General features: G+C 40.0%; 1 protein-coding gene across 1 annotated transcript; it reads right to left on the bottom strand.

Annotated features, from left to right (window-relative positions):
• Positions 1-14: 14 nt before the first annotated feature.
• On the bottom strand, positions 15-26959 carry senp3b (SUMO specific peptidase 3b). Its single transcript, XM_012851610.3, has 12 exons — positions 26793-26959; positions 25159-25284; positions 21492-22172; positions 20768-20872; positions 20420-20531; positions 14678-14825; positions 7682-7729; positions 5909-5986; positions 5453-5590; positions 4569-4652; positions 2766-2816; positions 15-1349 (listed from the first exon to the last, which is right to left on the bottom strand). Exons 2-12 carry the CDS (start codon positions 25244-25246, stop codon positions 1239-1241), a joined length of 1644 nt encoding a protein of 547 aa, XP_012707064.2. The 5' UTR covers positions 25247-25284; positions 26793-26959; the 3' UTR covers positions 15-1238.
• Between the last annotated feature and the right edge of the window lie 588 nt (positions 26960-27547).

The following is a 27547-nucleotide window of genomic DNA, read 5'->3' as shown; positions in this document are numbered from 1 at the left end:
AAAGACAATACACATTTGTTTGCCACATTTTTTTATTTTTAAACCAACCATAATGCATTTTATAAGATATAGAAAACAACTCTTTCGTATCCACTCCGAAAAAATGCAAAAACAAAAAGACAGCTATCCACAAGTTTGTCTTTTATTATAAAAAAGAGAAAAGCACTGCAACTCCATTGTGGGTATACCGTGCCTGTTGTGTAGCTGTTGTGGTCCTTACCAAAATGGCTTATTTTCAAAGAAATACTAAACAGAACATTTTGAACTTACTCCAAAAGAACAAATTTAAAGTTGTTTTTTTACACCATTTGTTTAAAGCAATAAGTATCACCACATTTACTGACAGCAATAAAAACACAAAAAGATAAATGAAACGAAAAGGTACCCCCTGGTTCTGGGTCGTATCAATATGCTTTATTTAGGCTGCTATCCGACAGATGCAAATCAGATCTGTCACACTTAGCTATTTCATTTGTTTTACTGGAAAGGACAGAACATGGTCGGGCAGCTGAGCCAGGTAACAGTGTTCTTCAAAAATGTACAAGTTCTTATTCCTTCTGCAAACACAAGAAGGCTGGTTTCTGGCAGCAGAATTCCTTAGGTCCAATCCTGCTAAAACACACTGACTGATGTCTTAAAAAAATAAAGAACACAATAAAACGCCACACTGTACTACACAGATGTCAATGTCCAAAAAAAACCCCCAATGCTCTAGCATTTCAGTTTGTGTGGCGTTAGTGTTGGATTTGCTAAAACATCTGCAGAGATGGACAATGAATGGAAAACTGACAGGTACTGTTCAATCACAAGCTTACACAGACTTCTTCAGATCATTGTACATCGTTACATAAAAGTAGATTTTACTGCAGGACAAGCTTTTTTTGATCTGGATTCGTTCTCCGCCCTCCTACTGTTTCTGATTCAGTCTAGACTGAACAATAAGTGAACTAGAACAAGATGACTAAGCCAATCACTGAACTGAAACTTGTCTTGGTCTCTGTCAAACAGTACCACAAGATGTCAGAACCCCAAATACATTTTTAAAGGGCAGAGGGAACAAAAGACTTATCAAATAGGAAACTATGATAAATGTGGTAGAAGTAATTTGTCTGCCTGGTTCATGAGGTCCCCGTTTGCTTGGAAGATGTTCTGTTGTCCAGCCAATTGTTTACTCTTTTTGTCCTTCTGATGTATCGATGTCCCTCTGTGTTGTTAGGATCCGAGTTAGGGGTGCAAGGTCACAGGGTGAGCTTGCAGTGGCACAGTTCTTTGTACATTTGCCTCCTTAGTCGGGGCATATCCTGCTGCCCAAAGTTAAACGGCTGTCCAAGCGCCAAACACTTGCAGTACTAGAGGACGGTTAAGGGAAAGATTAGATGTAACGTTACAGAGAACAACGCCGCATCAATATAAAAAGGCAGCTGATTTACATATCTACTACAGTGCATAACAACATTGACAGGATTTCAGATATTACCCGAGACAGATTACCAAATACAAACAATATATGATCTGGACATAGTGATGATAATCATTAAGAAAATGCTTAACATGTAGTTCTACATACAGGTTTATTAAGGAGCGTTGGAAGACTACGACTCAAAGTTTAACTCTTAATGGATCACACCTATAATCGATACTTTTATGTTTTTGCTTTAATGCACTTCTATAAAACACCTAAAAGATTTTAGTTAATTTAAAATAAATGTAAGAGATAACGCAGACTGAGCAGTTATTGACAAATGGCTGACCAATTAGAAGAGAACAGGCTTTAAAAGCTACCGCAACAATGTCCACTAGGAGGCCCTCTTGGTCCACAATCCATTAAAAATGTTTTTTGTTTCAGAACAAACTGAGGAGTTTAATTAACACAGGAGAAAACAGACATACTGTCATTTCAAAGTTGATTGTTTCTGTCTTGTTTCTCTAAAATGTATAACTGCTGATAACTACAGCTTGGTAGGGCCAATGTTTCCATGCAGGATGTTTTGTTTTGGTTCTGCAACATAGGATGCATTTGAAAAGTACTGTTGTGAGATCTGTAAAAATGCAAACATTGAGCCATCTCAAACTGACTATAGCCAGCAAATTTAGTTAAACAATCCAGCTCAAAGTTTCACTAACAAAAGCTGCACTGAACGGTGGTCCGCCCCAAATGTCTTAATGAGTAGTTTGGTTTGATACAAAACGAACAGCAAAACAAGCCAGGATCACTTCTGAACTCTGTTAGCCCCGGAGGTTGGAACTGAACCGTGCTCCAGTAGGAAACGAGAAAACCAGAAGGATTTGTTAATTGTTTCTCAGTTATTTCATTATTTATCTGCATTTTATGTGTTTAAACAGACGGAACATGTTCACAAATAATGAAAACCATCAGAACAGCAAATAACTATTGCTACTTTCTTACACATCAACGTTGTATAAGCAAGGCAGCAATATCTGCTTTTAAGATCTACATTTGGGAGGGAGCTGAAACTTTCCAAGTCAGAATTTGCCATTCGTGGGTTCCTGCTGATTGAAGTATAATTCTGACTTGTGAGTAAAAACTGAATGCTCCATTCTTCCTGCTTTTGTCTGGCTGCTAACAATCACTAATAAAAACTTAAGTATAGGAATATTTGCTATAATTACAACAACACTTCAGAAATTTTAACTAACTGGATTACTCCCATATCTATTTTAGGACTCAGACAAAAGTTAAAAATTATAGCTGAAGGAACTCTTACCATTTATTTGAAAACGTGAGAACCACATGAGAAACTTACCTGCAGTACAAAAGCTCCACAGTCACTGTCGTTGTTCTGGCGACCCACATTCTGTAACCAACAAAATCTGTCATTTCTAGTAGCCAGTCACTACCCACTGCAGCCTACCAACATTTTGCTACAGTTGCTGATTAACCTTCATGGTAACTTTCTGACACATCACCCTTATACTCTCCCCTCCTGCTTGCCGTTCGGTCAGAATGGCAGGGTTTGGTCAGAGTTTTGCTCTCACACCCCTCTGTCCCTCAAGTTCTGGGGGTATCACCTTCTCAATAGACCAGCTCACTGCTATTGTTTTCATCCGGGTTTTTCGTGCATGCTCGCCGGACTGGTAGGCAAAAGGCGAACACAATGGCGGACGCAAACAGAGAAACTGACGAGTTCTCCACGTATTTTTCTTCTTTAGATAATGTATCACAAGATCGTTTTAAGAGTAAGTTGATGGTTGATGGTATCAGATTGCCAGATTTATTCAGCAAAAGCCTGAAGGGACGGAGCGAGTCTGTGAAATGCTGGCCAAGGGTTCTGTACCGCGACATATGCAGCTGCCTTATAAACACGCAGGCCAGTACAGACGAGAGAGCATGAAAGCCATGAAACCACTGGACGGCTACAATTATTTTATGTCGGGAAAAAGGCTCCAGCAACACCCGCGACGCCATGAGGGATTAAGCGGATCAGAAATTGGATGGATGGATGGATGTTCAGACATGTTTGTGTAACAGCAGAAAGCGGAGTCGGACATTATTAGAGGAAGACCCGCCTGGTAGGTTAAAAAAAAAACGTTTTGTTCACTACAGATTATTTTGGTGTTTTTGTCTTGTTAAAATGGGTGGGGGTGTCGGCGACGTTGCAGCGTAAACACAGACGTACTAGCGTGCGTGAACGTGGCGTAATGCAGCCGCTGTCTGGTGAACATTATTTCACACTGATTGCACGAAGAAAACAAAAATGATGCAGCATGCTGCTGCTGCAGTAGCCTCGTGAGACCATCCTGATCTCGCGAGCTTTCAAGGTTTCACTCGCAGATCAGTCTGGCTACTCTCCGTTAAAGAAAATTTGGAGCCGTTTACCAAACGAACGTCCAATCAGCGTTGGCTTTGAGGCGGGTTGAGGTGTGACGCAACGGGAAGCGCGTCAGTTCAGTCTAAACAACATGGCGGTTTCAGCCGATAAAACTAGCGTTAGCGTGGCTATCGAGCAAGTTTTATCAGAATTACAGAGTGTTTCTTTGCTGAGCTAACGAGCCTTTACCTGCAGCAGCAAGAGTAGCTTGGCTTGTGGTTGTGTTTTCGTCGTCGCTCTGATTGGTTCATTTGGCCCGTCTATCACCAACATAGGCCAATCAGCTAACCAGTATTTTCGCCCCTTCCCAAAATTACTTCAACGGAAGGTTTCCAGATGGATATGCGGAGCAAATCTATCTGGCGGAGTCAGGTAACTGCTGCAGCGCATCTACTCCGCTTCTCCCGGCCCCGTCTAGCGATCGCCACCTCCCCTCCGCCGCTATTTAGGTAGAACAATGACTAGTGCAGAATTAAGTTGTATTTACCGGAGATGAAGTGTGGACTGCAAATTCTGTCGTGAATGAAATGCGACCAGAGTGGATTTGGGAGTGAAAGAGCAAAGTAAGACGGGGGGAATAAAAATCGCAGACTCTACCTTTAATATAAATAATAATAGTAATTACATATCTATTATTTAATGTAACAATGCATGATAACTATGATATCTGCTGATATAAAAGAGATGGACTACATCACTGAGCAATGAATGTGAGGAAAGAAAGAAAAACGTCATTACCATTTTAAAAAAGCCTTTCCAGTCCGTCAAAAAGTCTCGTTGGTCTTTCTTTATGGCCTCAGCTTGGAGATATTTGAAAATATGCTGGGATGAGAAATAGATGAGAAAATACTATGAAAATGACAACAAAGGCATATATATACAAACACACACACACACACACAATATATATATATATATATGTCTGGGCAGTGCTCCTGTCAATAATTTATGACAGTGACTTCAAATGTTCCTAAATTTGTCACTTGATTTTTCTCTATAGAAAGGAAATAGAAAGGCTTTACAGAGAAAACGAGTAATCAATTTACTCTGATTGGATATTTTGCTCAGAAAAAACACAACACAAACTAGGTAGCCATTACCACTACATTCAGTTGAGAAAAGGCAGAGAATGTTGGCTTTAAATACCAGCAATGATAATGTAGATTGTGTGTTTTGTTTTTTAACACAAGAGAATCTCGAAGCTGTTCCCAAAATGCCAAAGGCTCCTCTGAGACTAAAGTGTTATTTCTACTCACCCCGATTTGTGTCAGAAATGAAGCCAAAACTATGATATTACCTGGATAATGCATCAAAACAATGTACTAGGTTCTTTTTTTAAGGAAACCCTTCATAGAAAAGTTGAAAATTATTCAGCCTCACCTGCTTAACCAGTTCTTTAGACTCTTGGGAAAAACAACTAATGAACAGCGTCACTGAAAAGGTGTTTCTTGTAAGAGGTTACTGAAATCCTTTTTCAACAAATAAACTGGTAATTTGTTAAACTTCCAATACTCTCATCAGATTTAGGTCATCATATCACAAACATATTAGTTTACAGCCAAAAAGGAGGAAAGTGTTAAGATATATTTAGTTGTGTGCTAGTAAAAAGATTCGTAGACTACCTTTGGACAGCGCCTGTTGAGGGTCCGCTGAGAGTCAAAGTAGGTGATGGTACGACGTGGAATGTCAACACTGACCAATGACCAGTGGACTTCCAGGTGGATGGGAATCAACAACATATCTTTCTGAAAGATGTCCACCTGACAACAAAGGTAGCACCAAAAGAGCTAATAAACACAAAGAAAATGACAAAGCTCACCCCTCACCTTAGGACTTACTTGCTGATCTAATTAATGTTAGATCAGCAGAGCATGGAGCTGCATTATTATCTTCACAAAGCTTGCTGGGCTGCTGTCAGCCTGTGTCTCTATAAGCAGCTCAGTGTGTCTATTGCTGTTCAAAGTAAAATCAAATTTCTCAAAACAAAACAAGCTTCTCCAACATTCTATCGCGTTTACATCCACAAGAATGTCCCGAAACAGTAATTAAATAACTAAAAAGAGGAAGTGTCCACTTACATTTTTTGTCCACCGTTTAACTCCTTCGTATCCTTTAGTCCTGAGCTTATCATAAAAGAAGCTGTTGAAAAAGTGGACCTGGGGACAACAGAACATTGTTATTTTTTAAAATATGTGTTACTGTATTATAATGTAATAATGTATCAAATAATACATTATTACAATAATAATGTAATAATAATAGTGGTTTTCGTCCTGGTCGTGGAACACTGGACCAGCCCTACACCCTCAGCAGGATCCTGGAGGGTGCATGGGAGTTTGCCCAACCAGTCTACATGTGCTTTGTGGATCTGGAGAAGGCATTCGACCGTGTCCCCCGAGGGATCCTGTGGAGGGTACTCCAGGAGTATGGAGTATCGGACCCACTAAGAAGGGCTGTCAGGTCTCTACGACCGGTGTCAGAGTCTGGTCTGCATTGCCGGCAGTAAGTCAGACTCGTTTCCGGTGAGAGTTGGACTCCGACAAGGTTGCCCTTTGTCACCGGACAGAATTTCTAGGCGCAGCCAAGGTGTTGAGGGGATCTGTTTTGGTGGCCTTAGGATTGCGTCTCTGCTATTCGCGGATGAAGTGGTCCTATTGGCTTCATCAGGGCGTGATCTACAGCTCTCACTGGAGCGGTTCGCAGCAGAGTGCCAAGCGGCCGGGATGAGAATCAGTGCCTCCAAATCCGAGACCATGGTTTTGAACCGGAAAAGGGTAGAGTGCCTTCTCCGGGTTGGGGAGGATGTGCTGCCCCTAGTGGAGGAGTTCAAGTATCTTGGGGTCTTGTTCACCAATGAGGGGAAGATGGAGCGGGAGCTGAGCCAAAAGGCGAAGCTCTCGATTTACCGGTCGATCTACGTTCCTACCCTCATCTATGGTAATGAGGTTTGGGTCCGAAAGAACGAGATCCCGGATACAAGCGGCTGAAATGAGTTTTCTCCGTAGTGTGTCTGGGCTCTCCCTTAGAGATAGGGTGAGGAGCTCAGTCATCCAGGAAGGACTCAGAGTAGAGCCGCTGCTCCTCCACGTCGAGAGGAGCCAGTTGAGGTGGCTCGGGTATCTGGTCAGGATGCCTCCTGGACGCCTCCCTGGTGAGGTGTTCCAGGCACGTCCCACCGGGAGGAGGCCCAGGGGAAGACCCAGGACACGCTGGAGGGACTTTATCTCCCGGCTGGCCTGGGAACGCCTTGGGATTCCTCCTGAGGAGCTGGCCCAAGTGGCTGGGGAGAGGGACGTCTGGGCCTCCCTACTGAAGCTGCTACCCCCGCGACCCGACCCCGGATAAGCGGAAGAAAATGGACGGATGGATAATAGATTACAAGATGCTTTACATATTAAAAATATAACATTTTCCATTACTATACCACAGCCAACAGCAAACGGACTTAAATCGGGGACAGCCGTCTTTTGTTCAGTTTTTCTGAAAACTTTGACACCTATCCAGGAGTCTTTGTTAGTTCTGGCGGCTCGGACTGACCGACCTGCCGTTGGAGCGAGGCTGTTTTCAAGCACATGGGGGCCCATCTTCCACGGCCCATTCCAAGTCACATAAGGAAGTCAGAATTCTCAAAGTATCGGTTTACCAGTTTAACTATGCAGCAACACCGGCTAATTTCTGAGAACTCTAGAATGGGTTGTAAAAACCTTTAATTAAGTCTAACTGGCCACCAAAACCCCTCAAAAGTAGACATGGAATCTGATCCCAGTTATGCTGGCAACAAGCAAAGAGCTGAATCCAAATTGATCATTGGCTTAGAAAGCAAAAAGTAAAGGTGTTCTATAATTCCTTACCTTGTCTGGAACAGAATCCATCACGAGGTCACCGTACATGTTCATAATCTATACAAAACACATGTAATACGTGAGAATCCAGCCATAACGAACAATAAAAATACCAAAGCAAACATTAAACACTTCAAAAGAGAAAACAAATTGAGAAACATTCATATCAAAGCTAGAAGATAATCTATGGATACAAACTGAAGCTCAAACTAATCATAACTAGCCAAACATTTTAGAACTGACAAATATTTGGCTAATTTTACAGAATCATTGTTTTAACTGACTTCTCAAAAGTGCATCAATGCACTGCAGACAAATTACTCTGCATCTTTAACCTGACTCTCGCCAGATGGAGGGATTTCAATACCATCAGATGCAGATGGAAGATTTTAGTTTTTAATCAGGGCAACATAACCACAAAAAAGTTCAAATCCTACAATTGAAAATAAACAAAGTATTCATCTTTTAATAAATACACTTGACATTGTCTTTAATTTCATAGTAACATTTAGGGCTGGATAATTCAATAACAATATATATATCGATCAATAGATGTATATCGATGATAGCATAGAAAGGGTCAATAAAAAGTTCCATAGAACAGTTTTCCTTCCTTTTGCATTCTAGCCATGTAGGTTAATATTACAGTCATTACATCCTCCCAACCAATCACAAACGCAGACCCAGTAAGCTCCGCCCCCTTCAAAGAGTTCAAAGAGCATGTTCTATTTTCTTTTTTAAAAACTTGCAATTTTGGTAAAAAGTTGGTTGAATAAAGGGTTGAGTTTGAATTCAGTGTTTGTGTATTCTGTATATTAAAAATTGGTCCTTAAACAACAACATAAAATGGTCAGGGCTGCACTTAAAGCATATGTTTGATACATTATTATTATTATTATAAGATATATGTTTGTTGATAATTATCGATATTGATCAATATGATTTTTATTTTATTGATAAGCTTTTTTTCTATATCGTCCAGCCCTAGTAACATTGATCCAATGATATTTAATTACTCAAATGCAGTCTTTGGTCCATTAAAATCTGACCCAAATACTGTTCTTATATTGCTAGACCAAAAAGAATGAAGCTTATCATTGTGAAAGAGTCAAATAAAATTATTAAAATTTGCAAACTGGATGAATACATCAAATGAGCAAAACCCTTTTTTAAATTTTGGATCAACAATCATTTACACATTAATTTTCTACAAAAAAATTTATTTATTTAATTTAATTTATTTATTTAAAATGATCATATTTTGTAGAACAGGTAAAAAAAAAGTAAAACAATTTTTTTTTTTGGTTTAAAAATATATATATTTTTTTGTTCTTTTGACTTGACAATTTCGGCCCAATTTCCTCCATTTACGGCTACTGCAGTAAATGGAGGAAAACTCATTTTACATGTCAGGCATATGAGTGAAAAAAATAAATAAATAAAAAAAACTTCAAACTTGCACAACGCTCTTTTAAAAAAACATAAAACATTAACAAGGCATTGCAAACCATGTAGAACATTTAAAAAATAACAAAAAATAAACACTTGTTTGTGCACTTCATGTTGCAACACAAGGCCCTTCTAGTGTAAATGACCTTCCTAATAACATTTGTAAACAAGTATATAAGAAAATATTTTACGCACGCACGCACGCACGCACAGCGCTGGTCGTCAATCAGACACGGTTCTGTCGCATCTTTCTTGCTTTGACACCGTCTTGTTCCAAATAGCGTTGCAACTCAAACAAAACTTAATGAACTTGTCACAGCGAGAAGAGTTTCTTGTGGGGAGGAGGAGAAAAAAGACTGACCGCTTCGTATGAATTTTATTTTCTGCCAAGTTAGATGCTGTACGTGTAGTGATTGTATTCATGCGCGATTCTTCATGGCAACGCGCACTCACACAGTGGTGGCAGGTGGCCCGCCGGAGATTAGATGTCGGTTTTTAGAAAGTGGGAAAGGAGTTTTATACCGACTTTAAGCAGCTCAACCACCATTTAAAAACCAAATGCCTCTGTGTGCAACCGGGAGCACAAGTCGTAGGCATTGTTTAGATTCCAAAAATAAACGAACTAAAAGTACGCTCTAAATTACCCGTTTTGTCATGTAGTAGACAAGAACAGTACTGTTTTTTGCCTACCCACGGGACCCAGATGTAGCGCTGACGTCACGCGTGAACTACCCTATTTTTTTACCGGCCAAAATATTATTCCTCACCAGATCTCTCAATTTTTACCAAAAATTAAGAGAGAGATTATGTTCATTTTGGGGGGACGAGGTTCGGGGCGTGGCTGACTGGACCATGGAAGAGAAATCTTTGTTTCCTTCCTTTGATAGGAAAATATTAAGTTTATTATAAAAAGGCACAATATGAATTATCAGATTCATATCCAGGCAATAAAAAAAACACTACTGATTATCATTATTCTATCCATGTTGGTCTCACTAGTGAATGAGGCAGAGTTTCATCAAGCCTATACCGTCCAACATTTTTTCCTCAGCTGCCACACTTAAAGCACGCAGGGGTTCACGCTGCGTCTTTACGCTGATCCAGCTGCTGGATAAACAGTGGGGAAAATGCATAAATGAAGGCTGTAAAGGGCTCCTTTAGAGGGGAGAGAAGGAAATATTGGGTCTGAGCAAATGCCCCCGATGTTACAAGTTCCTTAAAATGACCCTTAAAATGCGTTGGTTACAGAAAAGTAACTTGACATTGTTAGCTGTTGTCTGAGCCTTGCAGCTGATCTGTGGCTGTCCGTAGTGGTGTAGTGATCCCTGGAGCTGTGGGTATACTCTCAATGTTTGCCTTTTAGATGCAGCTCAGAAAAATGCCATTTTAGAAACAATGACATGTAACACTGCTCTATTTAGTTTACCCAAAAATCCATCACTAGTGTTTACTCATTTTAGCATAAAATAATTAGGCTAAAATATTTAGATTAAAATATGTCCTCCAACGTGAGGTGTGAAAATACTGTTGTCTCTTTTTTTAAAGATATTTTCCAGCTTCTGGCAGGTAATGTAAAATTTTCTTTGCTTTATATTGAAGGAATTCCTACACAACATCCAGAATCAACATTTCATTACTGTAGATATTTCAATATAGACCTAGATGATAAGGCATATGGAAAGTCCTGAATTGAATGAGAAAGAGAATCTATAGAAAGGGATAAAGGTAATGACGAGGAGACCATCAAAACTCAAACCACTTTGTCTTTGCAAATCATGAATTGTCAAATATACCAGTTGAAACACCCAAAGAAGTGTTGATCCTGTTGATTTAGACCCCCTGACAATGAATTATTGTTATTATTATTGTTGTTTTAAATTGTTGAGTCTTTACCCAAGTCATTTTATTAGATGTTATTTTGTCTTCCCTCCTGTTAAAGTGCTCTTTAAATAATGATGCAATTATGATCATTATGATCACAAGAAACTTTTGCATCACCTCCCAGAAGCTGGAAAGAAAAGAGACAAAAAGATTTTTCACACCTCACTTAGGCTACGTTCACACTGCAGCCTGAAGTGACCCAATTCCGATTTCTTTGCCCATATGCGACCTGTATGTGATCTTTTTATGACAGTCTGAACAACACAGATCGGATTTTTTCAAATGTGACCCAGGCCACTTGGTCCTTATGTGGTCCTGAATCCGATACGTATCCGACCTTTTCAAATGCGACCTGTGTCTGTACGGCCAGGTCGCATTTATCCGACCTACACGTCACCGATACTCGACAAACGTCACTATTCTGCGTCCTGCTATGCAGAAGCGGGAAGAAAGACGACACCCATCGCGGACTACAATGAGAAGAGCAGTCAGTGGAGAGAAAGCTCCGGTTAGAAAATAAATTAATGACCGCAAAATGCGCGCCAGCATTATAATTCATGTTTACTTCCGCAAACACTGAGGACGCTTGCTGTGACGTCATTGCGTCCTCAAGTGCGCATGCGGGACACTTAGGTTGACTGCATTCAGTTCACAAAGGAGATCACATACAAGTCACATATATTTGGAAATGTGAACGACCACGCAAAGAAAATCTGATTTCACAAAAAAATCAGAATTGAGCATTAAGACCTGCAGTGTGAACGTAGCCTTAGTAACTCAAGGAATTATTTTAGACTAAATATTTTAGGCAAAAATATTTAACTCTTTATTAATTGTTGTTTTTTCTTGAATTCCACCGTTATGTTTAGTAATTTCTGCCAAAAGCTGGAGCATTTTTGATTTAATCCATCTGAATGCAGTATTTGCAAGCCATACTCTGATTGGATGGAAAGAGACCTGTCTGTTATTGGCTGGTGAGGTGGACAGTTTTTGAAGTCAGGAGCGCACAGATTCCAGCGAGCGCACAGCTGGTGTTGAGCGTGGAAGTAGCAGGTTACGGGCAGAAACGGAACCGAGCGCGAGGATAGGTTGAGAAGAGTTTATCAGTTTTGAGCGCGCGCACGTGATGTTTAAACACTGAATACCTGTCTCGCTGCGCGCTCAAACAAAAGACACAAATATCGCTCCAGAAGTTGGTATACGTAATTCTGACTGAAAAAAAGCATTGACACCCATTGTGCAAAGCTTCAATTTTTTTTTTTACAAACACGGCAAAATCCTTTGTCATCTTTACCATCGACAGGCTGCAGCCATGTCCCGAATTCCTCGTTTCCATCCACTTTTGTTGTAATTTGCATTTTCCATTCTCTAACTCTTTCTCCGCCTCGAGCTCCTTTTCCGAACATTGTAAACACATAGGGCTTTACGATCAACCGGAAGCAGTTCCGCGCAAACATGCGGAATCAGTTATATCTAATATTATATCTGACAAAACTGTTTTTATGAACGTATTTTTCTTAAAAAAAAAATAAAATAAGGCATTTTTAATGCCACAGATAATCAATCACATTTAGTGACTTTTAATACCAATTAAGGCCTTGATTTAAAAAAGTTTCATTTAGTGACTTTTAATGATTTTTAATGCCCTGTGGACACCCTGTTATTAATCCTTTTCACAGACTCATGCCAGAGGGTTTGCATGCATTGTACATGTACGTATATTATTATGAAACGAACGTTTACGTCTTGACTTAAATATATATCCTTTTTACAGGAGATGAAGTGTAGACTGCAAATTCTGTCGTGGTATGATGGCTCCCACAGTCGATTGGGAGTGTCTGCCTGCGCTCTTTTCATTTAAAAAATCCATTTCTTTCGTCTTTCTTCGTCCTTCGGTAAACGAAAAAACAAAACAAAAACGTACATCCGACGATTTGGAATGCCTTTGTGTGCAACCGGGAGCACAACAAGTCGTAGGCATTGTTTAGATTCCAAAAATAAACTAAAAGTACGCTCTAATTCACCCTTTTTGTCACGGTGGTAGGCGAAAACAGTCCTGCTTTTGCCTACCACCGTGACCCAGATGTAGCTCGTGACGTCACACGTGAACTGTTCTATACACCTATCACTGTGTAGCAGGGGCAAAGATTCCAGGAGCCCCAAAGCCATTCATTTTGGCGATGCTGATTGGCCAAATATTTATAAATTTTCCCAAGCAACAGTATACGATTGGTTATTTTGCTACACTTGTGGAGCCCTTTGAGTGATAGCCCCACAAGAGAAATGATACGTTCTGTAGGTGGAAATGCACTGTTAAATGAGAGTCAATTGGTAGAGAGAGTAGAAGTGTTTTAATAATTCTTATTACATGTAGCCATGTACTATTAAGTAAAAACTGACATTAATAATACTTTTAAAATCTATATATATTTTGACCTTTCCCCTCCACATCTAGGGAGGGCAGCGCCCCCTATGGGCCAGCCGCCACTGGCTCACAGTATGGGCACAGTACACCAAAGAGTGCGGGACGCCTTTGGTGTGTCTCCTAGCTAAGCATTTGCTCCTCTACTTTAAACTCAGTCACGTGTGTTCCTACGCAGGTAAACTCACCCTCCCGACAGGTGAGATAGCGCACAGAGTTGTTTTGTAACTGCACTCAATTTCTGAGGATGGCTGCACTAAAGTCTATCAGAGTCAGGAGCACTGAGTGTCTACTGTGCAGACATCAGCGGAGTCTGTTCTGATGGGGGAACATGGGACGTGCAGTAGAGCAACAAATGTTTAAATGACCAAGTTGTTATCCCCAACAGGATTTGTATCGCTTGCATTACAAACCCAAACCCTCGATTACAACAGAGGAATTATTTAACTTACAGGTACATCTAAAAAAAATAAAAAAGGTATTTGAAAAAGTTCTGCATTTTATGGGACTCATTTTACAAAGTGAAAAGCTTGTCATACTGATTTCTTACAGAGTGAAATATTTCAAGAATTTACTGCAGCATTCGCTACTTACTGCAGGCACAAATTAACTCTGCAAAATGTCTATCAGCAGACAGCTTTCTTTGATGCAAAATGGTGACGTGACAAAGTAATCAGCACGGCTCCCCTCCACTTTACTCCTCACTAATGAAAGGTATGGGCAGTAAATGTGGGTTATATTTAAGCAGGTAATTGTTAAATGACCCAGACCGAAGGTAATCATTCAAGCAAAAACTAGTCAGAAACAACAGCTATAACTCTAATTATTATCAGGACAGATGACATAATTATATCATAAGCATTACTCTATAATGTCTCAAAACCATAAACTACATTGCAAATCAATATATCTTTATTTATCTATGCCTGAAACCCCCCTATACTCTCCCCCAACACATCAAATTATAAACAAATGGCATCAAAACTGTGTTGAATGGAGAACACCAAACTTGAACCATTTCATTTAGGTGGAGATAATTTATCTGTTTACAGCTGACAAATTGTTAAGTCTAATGAGTCATTTAAGTTCAAAATCCTTTTTTTGAAAGCTCATGCATTTATTAGTAAACATCCTTGAAACTTGTGAAATAAATGTTGAAGCAGCAAACAAGCTTTTGGTTTCACTGCTAACACTTTTGGCCACGTCTATGTGATGATGGTTGTTATACTGTGTCGTGTGCAGTTGTGTCATACCTGGTCATTGAGCCAATTCTGTCCATACAAAGTGCCCAGGTCATCCATGGTCAAAACATGGCGCTTGTAGTTGACTCTGAATGTTTTAGCCACAGCGGATCCAGATGAACGCTGAAAGGACTGAATGAGATGCTGGACCATTGCTTTCCTTTAAAGAACCACATGATATGGGAATCAGTATTTATACATGTAAAAAAACAATATTGTTAAAAAGATTCATATATTTTTTTTGTCAGAAAATGAAGCAAAGACTTAGATTCATTATACAGAGTGAAATATTTCAATCCTTTATTGCTTGTAATTTTGAAGACTATCTTACAAATAATAAAAGCCCTAATTTCAGTCTCAGAAAATTACTGTCAAGAACATCCTTTTTGTGTAATTTTAGGTCTCTGAAAAGTATTTTAAGTTCTATTCAATACTTGGTTAGTTTCCTTTTGCATGAATCATTGCATCAATGTGGCTTGGCATGGAGACCATCAGTCTGTGGTTCGGATTGGGAGTAATAGAAGTCCAGTAGCTTTGAGAGCTGCTTTCAGGTCATCTGCCTTGTTGGGCCTGGTGTCTCTCATCTTCCTCTTGACAACAGCCCATAGATTCTGAAAGGGGTTCAGATAATGGCAGTTTGCTGGGCAATCTGGTACTAACACCATGGTTCAATGAACCAGCTCCTGGTACCTTTGGCAGTATGAGTACCAAGTCCTGTGGGAAAATGAAATGAGCATCTCTATACAGGTTTTGAAAAGATTTGCTGTGGTAGCAGCAACAATTTCCTGGTAGATGGCTCCATTGACTGTGAACTTCAGAAAACAGTGGACCAACACCAGCAGATGACATAACACTCCAAACCATCACTGACTGTGGAAACTTCACTTTTGGAATTCAAGCAACATGGATTCTGGGCCTCTCCTCTCTTCCTCCAGACTCTGGCACCTTGTTCTCCAAATGAGAAATAAACTTTACTCTTATCAGAAAGGAGGACTATGGACCACTGACCAACAGTCCTGTATCTTTGGGCTCTTGCCTGGGCTAAGAGAAAAAGAACAAAACTCTTGTAAACTGACGGTTTCGTTAGCAATGACCTGTTGTGTCCTCCCCTCCTTGTGAAGAGTGTTGATGACTGCCTTCTGGACATATATTCAGCCATTTAGAGGCCCAGGAAACAGGTGTTTTCATTAATTTCTGATAATGAAATCTCTTAAAGGTACTCTAAAGAAACTGGATTTTCAGGTTTCATTATCTGCAAGCTATAATCATTACAGTTATAAGAAATAAAGGTTGAGAATTTTCAATATGTGCAATGTATCTATACTATGTATGAGTTTCACTTTCAGTGTTAAAAACTATAGAACTTTTTCATGAAATACAAATTTCTCAAGATGTACCTGCACATGGTTTAGTAAACACTGTAGTTATGAATCATTCTGTGACCTGCCAGTTTGTGATCTATTAAAGTCAAACCTGAGAACTTTTCCCTCCATTATTTCCATTGAAACTGACCTCAAATTAATCAATTTGAGAATGTTTTTGCGTTTCTTGGGAAAGATGAGTTTAACAGTACAAAAGCACAAATAACGCTTAAGGGTGTGTAAGTCACGAGGGAGGAGGTGATGCTCCATAACCTGTGTGCTATAAATAGACTCAAAACCAAATTTTGCATAGTTGTACACCAGTATGGTTCTGTTGGTAAGAGTTTAAATGACAGTATGTGTTGCATTAGTCCACTAAAGGGCTGCACAGTGGAGAACTTGGTAGCACTGTTGCCTTGCAGCAAGAAGGGTTCAAATCCTGGACTTGAGCATGTAGTTTGGATGTTCTCCCTGTCCTGTGGGTTCTCTCTGGGTACTCCAGCTTCCCCCACAGTCCAAAACATGACTGTTAGTTTAATTGGTCTATAAATTGATGTGCGAATGAATGGACGATGAATGGAGTTCACTGATAGCCATTGCTGCAGCACTAACCTCTAAAAGCAAAATGGAAAAGCTCCAATAATGGAAATAAAAGCAAGCAACTAAAAAATGCATCCAATTTCAAATTTTGTCAAGTAAAATTAATTGAATTCATTTCTTATTTTTTAAATGAGAGTTGTCTATTCCCGTCTTCAACCCATTTTTTGAAAATGTGCTCGTGTTTTTTGTAAAGCCAGTAAGGAAAGGTGCCTGGTACAATCAGCAACACTACAGATTAGAGTTGGTCAGTATACTGGTACTAATTTGGTAGCGGGGAACGGCTGCATTTAATACGGTACTATACAGTCCCTGACAAAAGTCTTGTCACTTATCCATTTTGTAGAAACAACAGCTTGTAACCTGACTTTTAATTAATCCTTTGGTTTTGAAAATGGCTCATTTGAAAGCTAAAACTCTCCCAAATTATGTTTAATATCCTAAAATAAGTTTGCCTCACTGAAGAAAGTTTGATCATTTAGAAGAAAGGTCTGATTTTGGCAAGACAAAAGTTTTGTGGTCCACAAAGAGTAATGTGAAAATGTAACAATTTACTTACAAATACAAAAATATGTTGCATAACATCTGTGAATTAAGTTGTGGTGATATTTAATATCTTGTATGACTTCCATGAGCTTGAAGGACTGCATCCATGCGGTTCGGCAATGATTCATACAATGTACTGATGAAGTCATCAGGAATAGCAAAGAAAGCAGTTTTACATGCTCCCAGAGTTCATCAAGATTATTTTCGTCTTCCATACTTCCTCTTTAATTCTACGCCAGACATGCTCAGTGATGTTCATGTCTGGTGACTGGGCTGGCCGGTCCTGGAGCACTGTGATCTTCTTCGCCATGAGGAACCTTAATGTAGAAATGGAAGTATGCGACGGAGCACCATTCTGCTGCAAAATTTGACCCCTTATGTCGTTGGGAATGTAAGAGGTAGCTAATACTTCTTGATATTTTAGGCTATTGATATTACCTTCCACCCTGCAAATCTCTCGTACACTCCATACTTATGTAACCCCAGACCATGATTTTTCAGCCCCCAAACTTAACTGTTTTCTGGGTGAATCTCGGATCTCCTGGAATATTTACGGCGGCTGTGATGTGATTCAACCGAAGATTCATTTGAAAAATCCACCTTCTGCCACTTTTCCAGTATCCATTCTTTTAGCCGGCTGTGGGCCTTGGGAAATGCCACATGTTTTTTTAAGTGCCTTTTGTTTTGCGCTGGCTTCTGGGCACTAATGTGACCATGGAGGCCATTTGGAGACAGAATTCTACAAACTGTTCTTGTTGACATGGCGACCTGAGGTGACCAGACCTGGTGGAGCTCTGCAGCAGTGGAAAACAGGCTGGCCTTGGATTTTCGAGCCAACAATCGGTCCTACCTAGCAGTTGTCTTGCAGGGTCTGCCAGCCCTGGGCTTGTCAAAAACATTTTCTTATTCTTTGTACTTGACACTGAGACACATTGAATGTGTCAGCCACCTCAGCAGTGGGTGTGGTTTTCAGCCTCTTGATAATCATCGCTTTGGTCTCAGGGTGAATCTTAGGCATGTTGTCAGAGGTCAAGTTGCAGTTGATGTGAAGGTCTGGTGTGCTGGGGTTCTTTTTATACACACCCACTAATTGATCGATCAATTATTGATCACAGATGAGGCTGTAATCTAGGATTGGGTGCATCATACGACAAGGCGACAAAACGTTTGTCTTGCCAAAATCAGACCGTTTTGTGTTCATTAAATAATCAAACTTTCTTCAGTGAGGCGACTTTATTTTAGGATATTGAACATCATTTGGTAGAGTTTTAGCTTTCATATGAGCCATTTCTAAAACCAATGGATTAATTAAAAGTCAGGTTACAAGCTGTTGTTTCTACAAAATGGATAAGTGACAAGACTTTTGCCAGGGACTGTACTGCATTTGGAGGGGATCGGTACTTGCCTCGCTAGGGACAGCGCCCGCTGAGAGGACGAGGAGCAAGAGAGACTCTCTCTCGGGAGAGAGAGAGAGAGACGGTTGCAAAACAGCACCTTTGTCGCTAGATTTAGAAAGTTTTCAGACTCCTCTAGTGACTTTTTTTTCACAAAAGCGACTAGCAACAAATCTAGCGACTTTTCTGTGACAACACATAAATGCATCGATCAGTCTGCAGTTTACTAGTTTTAGCGAGTAGTAGGTGCTGCTGTGAGCCCTGCCCCTCCCATCTTCCAAGCACTGAAGCCTGCAACCCGCTCCACTGCCTGTCCACATTTCAAATGAATCACACCTGTGCAAAGCTGCCGCTGTTCCTACCCTAGTCTACAAAGTGGGGTGTTAATATAATAATAATTTTTTTACAAAACCATCGTTGCGCTAAAAAAAAGAAAAGAAAAGCAGCAGTATTTCCCCTGCATTAAATGCTCGGCTCAGGCTGCGTCTGCAGTTTGCTTGAGCTCTTCACGTCACATCAGATCTTGATAACTATTGAAGCTTCTCTTCTCATTATAGAAGCTTTTTTTCTGGTAATATCATGAACGTTTTATTCTGGCAATATTATGACTTTGATCTCATAATTAGAAATTGCCAAAGTATGGCCTGTTGCATGCACTTTTGGTTCATACAAAATTTGTTTATTTAGTGTAGGTTTGGGAAAAAGATTGTGCTGCTACAGTTGCTAAATTACTTTATTTTAAAATAATTGTATTTCTTCTTATTGTTCTAACGTAATACTTTTTCACACTAACTAAAACTTTGAGTACAATAAGAAAATGTTAGTGTTTTCTAATGCACACAGTTTAAAAATATAAATGAAATAAAAACTATTGAAAAGCTTGACTTTATAAAAATAAAAGTCAGTAATGATATTTTTTGTGTTCTCCTTTTATTTGAAAAGGTATCGAAATACATGTACCAGTACCGATACCAACATATTGGTACTGTGACAACACTACAACAGCTTCCTCACTGCAAGCCGCCATTGTTGTCTGAATCTCTGATACATCTACGAAAATCCCACCCGGTGATTCTGATTGGCTCGTCAATTTTATGTGGTATTTAAATCCCTCCCAATGGCAGTGATTCCAGATGGATGTGTTGAAGCCGTGTGGAGCTCGGCGGAACTACATCCATCTGTAGTCATTAGGAATACAGAAAAGTTGTATTTAGTCTGTCCAGGTGTTGCGTAGATATCATTATATTATTTTGTGGACATACTTTTCAAGCTGTTCAGTGTTCTCTGTTCTTTATTACCTTTTGTGAACTAAAACGTCAAAGTATTTGCTGCAGAGCTTCTAGGTCATGGACTTCCGCTTAACCAATTTTGAGAATTTGGCATTTTTATTTTGGAGTCCAAGCTGAAGGATGCCGAAGCCTGAAGTGGAGTAGTAAAAATGTAAGGCTGTTGGGTGTATTAAATTATTACACCGTGCCCCAGAAGACTACAAAAATGGCCGAGCTGGGTGAGGTGGAACGCTGTGCGACCTTGGAGGTGGGTGGGGTGTGACATGCCACCACTGCATTTAAAGAGACGGCACCAAAACAATTTTTTTTCTCCAACGAACCTCAGAAGAGGGGGAGAAGAGGATCTTTGAGGCAACATTAACAAGGAATTCAGAACAAAGCTTTGCAGTTTCATTTTATATACACACAACTGAATGATTTTAATATGAAAATGAAGGCATTATAAAGCATGATAAGTACCCTTTAAAAGTTTCATCCAGTCTCTACTTATCTTACTGAAGATTTTCTGCTACAGTTTAGCTATCATTTAGCATATTACACAAAGAGGAGGCGAGCAGCATCTCTGACCTGTGTGGTTGTGAGAAGTTGTCATGGAAAACATCTTGAAGCTTTCCCACGACGTCATCAACATGGATGGGAATCAAACTGCCATACTGGTGCAGAGACTCTTCAAGAATACCTAACAGAAAAAGAACATTAGGCCGCTACCACTCAGGATCCAGTGTTTAGTTTTTCTTCTATTCCATCCAGGCAGGTTATCAGGAGCGTTTGATGAGATATTTTCCGCAACATTAATCAAACAGAGTCTACCTCTGTAGGAGGTAGACTCTGCAACTGACCTCGCAATAAATTTAAATATTTTACAACTGCTACAACCTTTACATTAGATATCTGAACAGTGATCTGCCAACATACCAGTTACACATTTTGTGTGTTCTTCACTAAGAGCCACTTCCACTGGTCTGATGTCGCGTCTCATTTTTTCATCCTGCTTGTTTGAAGGGCCGTTTAACTGCATATCTATAAGAGAAAAATAAATAAACATTTGACAAACTAATTTTAAAGTGTAATATGCCAACATGCATTTATAAACAACATTTAGGTAAATATTTTCATTAAGTATACAGTTAGGTCCAGCTAGGTAAAGAGATGTAATTCCTAAACCCTTGATCCAACTTGGATGTGAATACTCTCAAATTACAGCTGAGAGTCTGCACTTTAAGCCCATATTAATTATATAATTGTATCTTGAAAATGTTTTTATAAACAGCTAAATTAGCAGAACTTGTGTAACTGTCCAAATATTTCTGGGCCTAACTGTATATGAAATACTGCCCAACAGACAAAAAACTGTTTATAGGATAGTAAGGCAATAATTCTGCAGATGAACCATTTTTAGCATCTAGTGCAACTCTAGAGAATATATTACAAGAGATTTAGTATGAACTATGGAAACACACATTCATGCTAAACCTTCCATAAATTGGTTGAAAAAACAACAACAGCTTTAGGCGGGATTATCTCCAGAATCCTACCTGATCAAACAAGACCTCTGCAATCAAAGCTGGTTTATATTTCTGATCTTCATTAGAGACAAAAACCGGCTCAGGAAGTGAATTCTGCATTTGAACAAGAGTACCTGTTAACCGCTCCTCTTGGCTATCATCCTCTTCATCATTGTAACGTGGTTGATATTTTTTTGTCCTCCTTTGTCTGCCGTACAAACTGTGCTTTTGCCCTCTTCCACCCCACTGGTGCCCTGCTAAGGTGATCCATCGAGCCTTCTGGCGCCAGCTTTTCCAGTTCTTGGCGAGGTGAAATCCAATAACTCCATGGGGACGCAAGCGACGCAAGCGTCTCAGCCTCTTCAAGGCCCTGTATCTGCTGAACTGGGACCCAAACAAACCCCTGACCTCAGCCTGGGAGACAATATTTTCTACAGAGGGATCACCAAGTTTTTCTTCACTATGTTGTGGTCCATGATCTTGGTGTTGATGTAATCGACTTGACTGGCAAGGAAACTCTGAAACTTCCCACTCCACCAACTCCTGCTCCTCACTTTCTTCCATCTCATCCCCATCCCCATCTTCCTCTTCATCGTTTTCCCAGCCTTTGCCTTCAAAACCCTCAACATCATCTTCATACAGATTTTTTATCTCTTCATCACCAATTGCTTCAATCCCACCCGGCCCATCCTCTTCCTCGTCTTCTACATACTCTCCTGTCCACAGTTTTTCTTTCTGCCCAAGCCTGAGGTGCATGGGGCTGGATACACTGTGGCCTGACACAGGGACAATGAGGTGGTCTCCGGGAATTCCTCCTAAATAAAACATGAGAAAACAATAGTTAGCTGGTAAAACGGTCAAAAAGCATTCAGCCTTCCATGCAATGAAAGAAAAAAGCTGATTTAACATCAACTAAAAAAAACCTACAGGCCCTGATAAATTGGCTGCCTTTAAAGATTGCTAAAGATATTGTTGTGCACATGGCACATATTTTTACCTGAAGTCTCCAATTAACTACAAGACCTAAAATTGGGGGGGGGGGGGGGGGGAAATTGCATCTCAATTGCCTTAACATAAAGATGGGGTTCCTCCTGAAAAAAACTATTACTGTTCCATCTTCACACTTTCAGACCTGGCTAACTTACAGTTGACATCTTTTTTTAGTCACCGTTAATATAGTCGTGACAACAATTGATCCTAATGGTACACTGGACTCACTGTTGTGCCATCACACCATGGGCAAAATACTGAATTGGGAACAACATGTACCATGAGGGAGAAATCAAAAGGGGTTTAGTCCGTGGGCCAGAATCTGTAGGACGTCTCCTTAAGAAGTTTCGTATGAACTGTCAGGGGGCAACTTTCTTCCACCGGGATAAGTTGCTACACATAGCAGTGATCTCAAAACACCAATGTTCCCACGTTTTCACTTGCATATTAATAAGTTAAAGGTGGTAGAAAATCTAAACTGTGGCGCTCCGGTCCAAGAGGTCACGTGATTCAATTTTTGCTGCTCAGCCAATCAGATCGCTGTATTGTCAGCTGAGCAAGTTCACCAGTTCATCATGGCTGCGCCCGTAAAGGGTTGTAAACATTTGTTTCAAGATGAAGAAAGCCCAATAATAGCATTTTCTGGTGCCAGTTGGTAAAGATCTTTATGGCGAGGAAAAAGAAATAGCCCAGTCCATCCATCCATTCATTTTCTAACACGCTTATCCCTGCTGGGTTCATGACGGGTGCCGGTCTCCAGCTGTCAATGGGCGAGAGGCGGGGTATAACCTGGACAGGTCGCCAGTCCATCACAGGGCAGAAATAGTCCAGACTTTTGCCCAATTTACTGTGATATCACCAAGACCTGCTGCGCTAGGATAGCACAGGCGACAGGTGTCGTTGTGCCAAACGACTTATCCCCGCCAGAATTTTCCTCACCAGACCACGTGGAGAGCAAAAGTGGAACTGAAATCGCCCGCTGCAACCGGGTCAGAGACTGCATGCAGGACATCGGACCGGCCTGCCCCAACCGCGTTTCAGATAGCCGCAGAGCTCCGTGTCCGCTTCTTTTCCTAGTGCCCAAAGTGAACCGAACTGGCACAGAGCTACCGACAAGTTTGGCAGAGAAACAAACAGGGAAAGTTAAATGGTTTATTTAGAACAGGGACACCCGTGGGGGTGCAGGAGATGAAAACTGTAATAGCAGTCTGACAGTGTTTTTTCCCCACACCATAAAGACATGTAAATAAACATTTCATTTGTAAAGACTAAAATCAAAAACTGTAAATTTAATCAATACATAAAAATGTATTGTAATGATCCGTATTAGACTTTATTGCTAAGTGCTGTTGCACCCTTCCTGTTTCTTTAAGTTAGGTTGTTTTGGGGTTATACCGGAAGAAATGTGTGGGGAGGAGTGGTGGTTCAGGGGACTGGTGGGGTGAAGCTGTCCTGCTCTGTTCGTCCTAAAATAAACTATTAGCAGCAAAACATCGGTCTGGTGCTTGGGTGTCATAACGGAACGATACAGTATTCAAACGAAAAATGTTTTATTTAGAAGAAATCTTCTATGCTTCATTTTAAGATGAAATATCTGCAATGTGCTGTAAATGTGCATCTAACTTGTGGCCTCTACTTCATTAATTCTGGCAAATATGCTCAATTGACTGGAACCAGGGAAACTGTCATGCAGGTGAGACATCCAAGGTTAGTCATGAATGAGGAGAGGAACCAAGAGAGGGAAATTTCTTGACCATGTTCACGCACAGATCTGTAATAATTTTCATCGGGATTCAGACAGGTGCAGTTAATTTTACAGATGCGTATTCAAACATGAACAAGGAAACCAGCAACCGGTGGTAGGGGGTGAGGGGAGTAGAGGTGTGTTGCCATGGGCGTGTTTACCTGCTGAATGTAACCGCTCTGAAACAATCAGGAAATAACCGTTTATTTCTCTGATTAATAACAGCTTTATCAAGGCTGGCGCTCACAGGTAGATTATCAGAGTTTAGTCCATGAATCCACCTGGACAGTCTCTGGTTCAGAGACGTTTCAGGTTGTCTGCGGAGGTTTGACCGATCCAAGTGTCTCTTTCTGTCTCTCGTGCCAGCATAAGCCACTGATGCACCTGAAAATCCTCAGCATCCTGTTGTGGATGTTTGGTGCAACTTTATTACAATTTAATAAAAATTCTGTTCTAATTTTATTTCCATAACCTTTGTTATGATGGTTGTATTACTGTAACTGTTACTGCAATTTCTGCCATTTATTTTTTATTTTTGTGTGTTCTGGTGATTTGAGCATGATTTAACATGCCACCTTAACTATATCAATAAAAAAGCTTGTTGCAATTTTTTTGAAGATTTGGGGAGGTGTCAACCTGGATGGGACACACAAGGGGGGTGCGTGGCAAAAAAAGTTTTGGAACCACTGTCTTAAACATTCAACCTTAATACTTCCTCTGTAATAAAACAGAGGAAGTATTAATTATTTTAAAAATGTCACAAAAAATTCAATAGAGTAGGAATGTCAGATTTTCTTGAGATGTTCCTGCCTTTAAATTCCCTGAGTTATTTAAAAAAAATAGTGTGTCCCCTTTTTTATTTGTATAGACAGCTCTGATTTGTCTGGCTGCTGTCTAGGCTCTTAGTAAAAGAGATTCCTGCACTAATTAGGACCTCTGGGTCAAATAAAGGTATATTAACACAACTCTGAAACATGCACAATAACAGAGAATACTGAAATCCATATTGCACGAATTGAAAGAAAAAACTGAGCCCCTTATAGTGGAGACCAATATCCCCTGCATACCTCCTCCAGTGCTGTCCTGCCCCACAGCAGTCAACCCCAGGTCCCCCTGCCAGCGGTTCTGGGCCAGGCTCCCGCCATTGTCTCGCATTGTCCACGGACAGCCCACGACCTGCGCCAGCTCGTCACCTGCAAACAGCAAACACATTATGGCTGGAAGCAGAAATGACTGCTCTTGCAAGTTTGTGCAATCAGCATCTGTAGAGCAGAGCATCTAACTGCTGCCATGGCAACGTCACAGGGAAGGTTGTGTGTTTCTGAGCCAGAGTTGGGACAAAAATAGAGTTCTCACCACTGCTAACCTTGTTCAAATAAGTTTAGTTATTACGTTATTGTTATTGCAGGAAAAGTTTCCTAACAGGAAAACCACAGGGAATATGATGCGTTACTTTTTTCCCCATTTCTGTTGTGTTCATATCCAGAGCTTGTTGCTGAAATTTTGGTCTGACAAAACCAATGCAATTACGGTAACAATAGTTCTGCTAGTTCATGCTTTATGCCTGCGTAGCCAGTATCCATCAAAAAAGAGTTATTAGTATCTGAATTTTAGAATTCAAAAATGATTATTTGAATACAGGCTGAAGACCTTTTCATTTCATGACAGATCTTTTTCTGTGGCTGTCTTCGAAGGTGAAAACTTCATATTCATTTAATAAACCTGATTTCCGAACAATTATATTGGCTACTAGAAAGGGTTGATCATTCATCAAAGATTGTTAGTTTGTCACATGTTTCATGGGAAATTCTGGAAACAAAAAACTTAAACGAAGCAATCGTTGGTGCTTATGAGTCACAGCTTATCACAGTTTTAATAAGACTTAAATTATTATTTATTATTATCCAAACCTTTAGCTTTTAAAACACTGTTTGGTGACTTTTTTTCTTCCTTTTTTTAACCTACCATATAATAAATGTATTTTCAATGCTGGAAAATTTCAATTAAGGAGAAATAACTTGCATTGAAATGTCCTTTTGGTGTTAAACGATAATAGATAGCCGTTTCCACGTGAGCGTAGTTTCGCTATTTGCAGCTGGAAGCCAGCATACAAACAAATGGATGTTTGAATCTTTACTGGTTGGTTATTCCTTGAAAATGGAATGGCCAGAGTTGATCAGAATGTGTAAACACCAACAACCATGTGGAGCTCTTCCACACACGGGTACGTTACCTGGCCAACTGTTGTCAGAGGCTTTATTCGCTGAATAAAGCGAGCACCATACTACAGAAGTAAAACTCAGGCCAGCATTTATGACGCCTTTTAACGGGGAAACAGCGGTGTGTTGAAACTGCTAAACACCAGGAACCCATTCAATACCTCAATTCTGTGCCGTGCGCGCTCTGAGGTATGCTACCAATGGTAGCTTCACAACCCAAGATAACCCCCTCCAACCTTGTCTTTAAAACTTGTTTTATCCGGAATCATAATAAGTCCACGTCATTTACACCACAGTCAGAAAAAAACATTCATGTAATTCAATGCCAATAATCTGTTGATGATTTGTATCTCCGCGCAAGGATGTTAGCTGTTAGCAACGTTATCTTAAGCTAGGTAGGCACTTAGCATGCTTCAAAAACTGCATGAAAAAGCCGGCGGGAGCATACATCAACCAGCTGGATAAAGCAACGTTGTTCTTACCCCTCAGTCTGAGACTTTCTGACTGAATACTGGACGTATTTCTTTTTAATGTTTTAATGAGCAAACACAAACTTTAGCTGCTCTTTAGCCTCATTCAATTAAACCAGTAGGGAACAGCCACAATTCGGCTCCTTCTGCTTCGTTTTCTTCCTCTGTTTTTATCCTAAAGACTTGAAACGCTCACAATGGCGCGTTGGCGCCATCTATCGGTTATCAGCGAGCCGGAGAACCCTGCCCCCGTTTGGATAAGTACAAAATTATCTACTGACTCCGTATCAAGCCCGTTCAGTGCCCCCACACCCCCAAAAAACAAAACAAAAAATACAAGTCATAAACATATAACACATATAAAAAACAAGTATATAAACATAGAAATATGATAATTTCAAAAATGTTTAAAAATACATGTAAAAATTAATTATCAATTATTTCTAAGGCAGGAACATTTTTCAAACATTTACAAGTTTTTTCAAGATTTATTTTGTTATTGAATAGTGTGTGTACAGTATTCTATTAAAATGATTAATGAAGATTTTAATCCCCTTTTACAAGGCAGCAGCAGAGACATGAAAACGGTGTAATTCCCTCGCCACTAATTGTTGCTATGTTCTTTAAACTCAACATGCGTATGAGTACTGCCTTAAAGCTGCCGCAACTAATAAACATTCGAGATGGCAGATAATAAGTTTTCACTGTGAACAGTGAGGTTCAACTGTTGCTTAAAGGACACATGTCATGGTTTATCATGTCTTCCT

The sequence above is a fragment of the Fundulus heteroclitus genome, chromosome 14 (genome assembly GCF_011125445.2).
Source record: "Fundulus heteroclitus isolate FHET01 chromosome 14, MU-UCD_Fhet_4.1, whole genome shotgun sequence".
In the NCBI taxonomy this organism is placed as follows: domain Eukaryota; kingdom Metazoa; phylum Chordata; class Actinopteri; order Cyprinodontiformes; family Fundulidae; genus Fundulus; species Fundulus heteroclitus.
The sequence above is the reverse complement of the archived record's forward strand: the minus strand, read 5'-3'. Positions and strand labels throughout refer to the sequence as shown.